Here is a 5,846-nt window from a genome sequence, read left to right as displayed (position 1 = left end):
GTGCTGCTCCACCATTAGAGATGTGACCCTTGACCTCTGAGGGGCATGCCCCCCCAGGGCCTTGTACCCCCTGCAAGTGTGTGACACCCCCACACCTCCAAGGGGTTTCTCCCCCTGACTCCCCCCTGCCCCCTACACTCTCAGCCCTGGGTTGACCCCGACCCCAAGACTGTTAAGTAACTTTCTCCACAGGGGCCATAACCTTGGCCCCACATCCACCATGGGCTGCACAATGGGTAGAGTAACGCTCCTGCCCCTATCAGGAGCCCTGGAGACATGGGCAGAAGGTTTCTGCCATAGTTCAGTGGCAGCTTCAGTTATCAGTCCCCGTGGGGTGGCAGGTACCACCCCCGCCCAGCCTCAAGGGCTAGATGCACGCAGCATGGGGTAGACTCCCCTAGATACCTCCTCCTCTTCCAGCCTGCCCTCTCCTTACCTGCTGCCTCCTACTCCCAGCCCTCAGTTGCCCCTTCTCCATAAAAAGTGTGTGACCCCTGGCCCTCAAGGGGCATAGACCCCCTACATCCAGCCCCAGCTGCCCCCTTTCAAGGATATGACCTTGTGTCTCACCCTTCTTCCCCTTTTAACCCTTCTCTGCCCAAAAGCTTACATCCCCAGCTCAGCCTCCTCCAGGCACCTCCTGCTGGAGGCCAAAACCTGAAAGCAAACCAAGGCTGAGGGATCCATCACAGCATTTTTTTATTAACTCTTTGACATCACATCGTCTTCCTGGAAGGTGGGAACGCAGGTCAGGAGGGAGTGGGGGGATATAGAGAATAAAGACAGCTTCAAGGACAGGGCTTGCTATGTCCAATCCATTTTGGTGGCTGTAGAGCCGTCTCCGCCGTCAACCCCTGACACCCCCCTCTCCCCCCCTCCACACACACACCCTTCCACCAGCCCCCTGGGGTCTTCTCTGCTTCATGGGGATGAGGCAAAGCACCAGGACCACTGCAAGATCCTGCTGCTGTGGCAGTTGGCAGGTAAAGCCCCCATCCCAACAACAGCAATGGGGCAGGATCAAGGGGTACACAGGTGGATTGGGAAGCTGTGGGAGGGAACAAAGCAGTCTTGCATTTCCTCCCTACTCCCCAGTGAATCTCAGTGCAGCAGGAACCAGGGGCTTCACCCTTTCTGTTGTCACTCCAGCTTCACATAGAGCGTCAGGGAGACCACCATGGCTGCCACCTGTGAGGGACAAAGGGGACACAAACAGCAGGGATAGGACTCCCAGGCTGAGACCCCAAATTTCCATACCTCCATGCTGGCATCTAACACCATGCTGAATGCTGACAGGAGATCTAGGCTGCAGGTCTGTGCCCATCAGTAGCATAATTAGGGGAGGGAAACCAGGGTAGGAGCCCCAGGCACCGACTCGGCTGGGAGGGGGATAAAGCTTCATGTCAATGGAGCAGCAGAGTCCCAGGGCTGGGCCTCAACTTACTTCCAGTAGGGTGGTCATAATGGCAATTCCCCCCATCATGGAGGTCTTCCTCCAAATGAACGTCATCATCTTGGGGAAACAGCCCTGAAGGGTTTAAAAAAAAGAGGGTGATGGGGCAGAGGCAGCTCTCCTTGACCCTGGAATTGCAGGCTCCTCACTTGCAGAGAGGCAGAAGCTTGCCCTTGGCACAGGGCCTGGGCTGGAGCTTGGGGCCATCTTCACTTACATACTACGCACACCTTTGCATCCCAAAATTAGTCCTCCACCCCCAAAATCGTGCGGGAGTGTCTTAAGCCAGGAAGCTGATTTGCTGCCCAGGAGAGAAGCCCCTTGTTTTTATTCCTGCTCTATACAGCAGCAGCAGCAGCAGCAGCATTTCTGTTCAGGCAGCTAAGAGGGGGAAGGGGGTTAATAGACTTCATGGGGTGGTATTCTTCACTCCCCAGGTATTTAAAGACCCTCTCTCCTCCTTAGCAGGCTTCATGTTTCACTCATCAAGCCAACTTCTCTTGGGCAATGCTGCTGTCTGCTCCTGGTCTCTCTCCTCTTATTTCACAGCCCTGCAGACTGCTTGTAGCTCTTTTAAAACTCCTAGATCTACTCATGGAAACAAGGTTGTAGCAGCAGTTTGAGTTTCAGCTTTAGTTCAGCAATAAGGGAAAGCAAGTGAGCTGCAGCTGAGGTACAGTCCCTATTTTAAACACCATAACTCCCCAGACCACGGAGCTGGGGGAAGGAGGAAGAAGAGCCAGAGTGGACACTCAGATATCCCATGTCCCAAGAGGCCAAGACCCTGGACAGGCCATCAGGGTGGGTTCTGTGCCCCTGCTCCTGTCCTGAGCTGGATGCTACCTCCATGTGGATGATGGTGCTGTTGATGTCTGTCCCATTGCAGTTGAAGCTCTTGGGGTCCTTGCAGCAGCTGCGGGGGTAGGTCAGGTTGGTATGTTTCTGGAAGGCTGAGCCCTTGAAGTCCGTGTAGTTGTGGACACCACAGCAGTTTTGCTGAAAAGAGCTGGGGTGTTGGTGCGGGGGATAGGTAGGGGGTGGGGAGAGGTGGTTGACAACAGGTCTGGGGCTGGGGGTAGGAACCAGAGGCTGGGGTTGGGCAGGGGCTGAGCAAGGTGACCACCTCTAGGGAGATACAGACCACATGCCCTGCTACCCAGGGATCCAGCTGGGAGTTTGGGGGAGAAGGAAGGGAAGAGATGGGGGACTGAACTCTCCAGGCACAGGAGAGATCCACTCTCTGCTGCACCCCTTGGGGGACAACATCCCTCACCCACTTAGTTCATCCCTTTTCTAGCACCTCCCACAGGGCAGGGCTATGGAGAAGACACAAAAGGCCTTACAAAGTTAAGGTGTTTGCCCAGGGTGGCACAGGGAAGCAGTAGAAGAGAGAGGGGTGCAACTCTGTGCCCTGTGGTAGCACATTAACCACTGATACCAAGTGGCCCTGGAAATGGGCAGCAGTAGGCACACTGAGGCCCTGATCCTGGGGCTGATTTAGAGATGGGCGGAAAGAGGTACCAACCCTCAGCATGTAGTTGTTCCAGCCATAGGACACAATGTTGTCATACTTGTAGCCACCATATTTCTTCTTCAGTGCCTGGAGAGCCTTGTCGTGGACAAATGAGCGGACCTACAAGGGATTGGGGAGTGAGGAGAGCCAGGAAGGAGCTCCACTCCAAGCTAAGGCAGTCAGCTCTGTGTCGTACTGAGGCTGACAAAACTACGGGGTTTGGGGATCCAGTGGCCTGCAGGCCCAGTGCCCACATAGCCTGCCACCCTGACCCCAACTTTGATGTGCAATAGGGAGATGTGTGATAGGCACTGGGAGGGGGTGTAGGTGTGACAGGATGTGTCTTGCGTGTCATGGCACATGCCACAGTCCCACTAGCGGGATTTCCTGCTGCTGTGACAACATAGGGTAGGACACCCAAGCTGGAATCCTGGTGCCCTCTGTGCCCTTCAGGGTACTCTGGTGATGTCCCTCCCCCCCCGGCTCCTGGGTGAACCTGATCAAGGGCTGGGGGGCACTATGTTGTCTCTGCCCCCTGGAGCCTCAGTACTCACAAATGGCGTGAAGGCTAAGACAGCAATCACCACAGAGATCTCTGCGACGAAGATGAGCAGCATGGTAGCAAAATACTGGGGGGGAGGGGAGACAGAGTAGTAGGAGCAGGGATCTGGCTGCCCCTATCTATGGCAGGGGGAGCCAGATGTCCCTGGCCCAGCTGGGGGGACACAGGAGGCTGGCAAAGAGCTGCTGACACCTGGTCCTGGCTCCTGCAGCAGGGCAGGGTGCAGCAAAGCCAGCCCTGCTCCCTTGTGCATCAGGGATGGCACCAGAAGCCCCTGGAAACACTATAGTCAAGGCTCCCAGGAAGCTGGAAGGAGTGGTCAGCCTGGACCTGGCAGCTTTAAGGATAAGAGTTCAAAGCCCAGGCAGCCTAGGGACCAGGATTCAAAGCCCAGGGCCAAAGTATAAAGACCAATCAATCCAGCCAAGCAGCTACAAGGCCCAGTGTTCAAAGCCTGGGCAGCTGTAAAGCCCAGGTACCCTAGCCCTGGCAGTTGTAAAACCCTGGGTTGAAAGCCTGGGGAACTATAAAGCCCGGCCAATGCAGCCCACCCTGCAGGGCTCTTACCACCATGAGCAGGCAGCGGTTCTCCTTGTAGGCGCTCCAGCACCCCAGCAGCCCAAGCACGATGATGAGGCAGCCGGCAGCGATGCCAAAATCCCAGGTGTGGGCAAAGTAGATGAAGGAGGAGCCCATCACCAGCACAAAGGAGGTGCTGCCCACCTTTACCCACACAGCCAGCCCCACCAGGGTGATGCCCGCAGCCTCGGGACAGAGACTGGGGGTCACTGGAGCTCTCCACTACCCACTGTCTGGTATCTGCCTCTCCAGTGAGCCCCATGCCCAAGCAGCCCCATCTCTGCCCCCTCAGAGGCAGATCCCAGCCTGTTGCAAGGGCCTAGAGAAGGCTGTATCCTCTGCCCCCTCCCAGCTCTCTCTCTGCAGGGCACCGTATGTCTGTGCCTAACCCAGGGACATGGCAAGGCCGCTAGCTCCTAGTCTTGGCTCCCATGCTCACCATGACCATAGCATTGAAGCAAATCATGGCATTCCTCAGGGCCTTGTAGACATCGTCCAGTGCCATGACCTGGGCACGCCGGCTTCTGGGGTGGACAAAGGGGCCCCGGAAGGGGCGTCAGATCCTGGGACTAGGGGTGGGGCAAGGTCTTTGTGCCATGGGGTTGGGCACTGGTGGAAAATTGGGGGAAGGGCAGAGGGAGGGTTTGGGACCCAGAAACATTCCCATGCCTCAGTTTCCCTCCCGTGAGCTCTTGTGGTTCCATGCCCCCCTCCGCACCCCATCTCAGAGCCCCTCCGCACGTGGCCCCCCTGAGGGGATCCCCTCCCACAACAAAGAGCCCCCGCATCACCCACTCCTGTTGCCCCCTCCTCTGGGTCGAGGGTCCGGCGCTGGCCGGGGGGACACCGGCTGGGTTCTAACGGCTGCTGGGCGGCAGTTGGAAGGCCCCGGCAGGGGATGGGGTGGGGGATCCACCCTCAGGGTTGGGGGAGATCCCCACATCCCCCTCCCCATGAGGCCTTTTACTGAGAGCAGCTTGGGGCTGCTATTGAGGGTTTGGCTCTAGCCCAGCTTTAGGAACAAAGTCTCAGGGCTGCTACAGGGGTCAGGGCTTTGGCTCTGATGTAAGGGCTGGCTCTCAGGGCTGCTGTAGAGGCCATAGCTTTAGCCCAGCTATTGTGGCTGTGTCTTAGGGTTGCTCTAGAGGCCCTGGCTTTGGGTCTTGGTGTTGCTATAGAGGGCTGGGGCTTCAGCCCCATTGTAGTGGCCAGGTTGTAGAGCTGCTGTACAGTCCTTGGCTTTGGTCCTGGTATAGGGGCCAGATCTTAGGGCTTCTATAGGGACCTTAGCTTTAGCCCCGCTATAGGAACTGAGTTGTAGAGGTCTTATAAAGGCCGTGCCTTTGCCTCACTAGAGGGGCCAGCTCTCAGGGCTGCTACAGCATCTTTACCCGGCTACAGGAGCTGTAGCTCTGGCCCATATAGAGGGGCTGCATCCCAGGGCCATCATAGAGGCTGGGCCCCCATGTCTGGTCTACTGTCTTTGTCATCTGTTGTTGGAAGTTGATCCAGTTGCTCCCACCAGGCCAAGACAAGACCCAATCCCGCACAGACCCATTTCCCCCAACCCAACCTCCCCACACCAGGCCTCCATGATGCCTGGTGAGGGACAGACACCAAATGAGATGAGTCAAGCAGACCAGGAGGGGAAACCAAGGCACAGAAGGGTGCAGGGAGTTGCGCCCCCAAGGAAAGGAATGCAGGCATCCAAGAGGGGCAGAACCACAGGAGCAGAGCTG

The 5,846-nt window shown here is 57.1% G+C and overlaps 1 protein-coding gene across 1 annotated transcript; it reads right to left on the bottom strand.

The window, feature by feature from the left end:
• Nucleotides 1–1,140: 1,140 nt before the first annotated feature.
• On the bottom strand, nucleotides 1,141–4,612 carry TSPAN16 (tetraspanin 16). Its single transcript, XM_090060023.1, has 7 exons — nucleotides 4,547–4,612; nucleotides 4,096–4,293; nucleotides 3,521–3,595; nucleotides 2,979–3,086; nucleotides 2,297–2,449; nucleotides 1,445–1,528; nucleotides 1,141–1,188 (listed from the first exon to the last, which is right to left on the bottom strand). Exons 1-7 carry the CDS (start codon nucleotides 4,610–4,612, stop codon nucleotides 1,141–1,143), a joined length of 732 nt encoding a protein of 243 aa, XP_089916149.1.
• Nucleotides 4,613–5,846: the final 1,234 nt, after the last annotated feature.

The sequence above is a fragment of the Crocodylus siamensis genome, chromosome 8 (assembly GCF_052110815.1).
Source record: "Crocodylus siamensis isolate JL-2025a chromosome 8, ASM5211081v1, whole genome shotgun sequence".
Taxonomy (NCBI): Eukaryota; Metazoa; Chordata; order Crocodylia; family Crocodylidae; genus Crocodylus; species Crocodylus siamensis.
This window is presented reverse-complemented; position numbering and strand designations above follow the sequence as displayed.

Excerpts from the sequence above, each read along its gene's own strand:
- TSPAN16 (XM_090060023.1), bottom strand. The coding sequence starts at position 4,612 with ATGGCACTGGACGATGTCTACAAGGCCCTGAGGAATGCCATGATTTGC. Across the intron at positions 2,450-2,978 it reads GGAACAACTACATGCTGAGG|CAAAACTGCTGTGGTGTCCA; the intron begins GTTGGTACCTCT and ends AGCTCTTTTCAG. Across the intron at positions 1,529-2,296 it reads GCACCATCATCCACATGGAG|GGCTGTTTCCCCAAGATGAT; the intron begins GTAGCATCCAGC and ends TAAACCCTTCAG.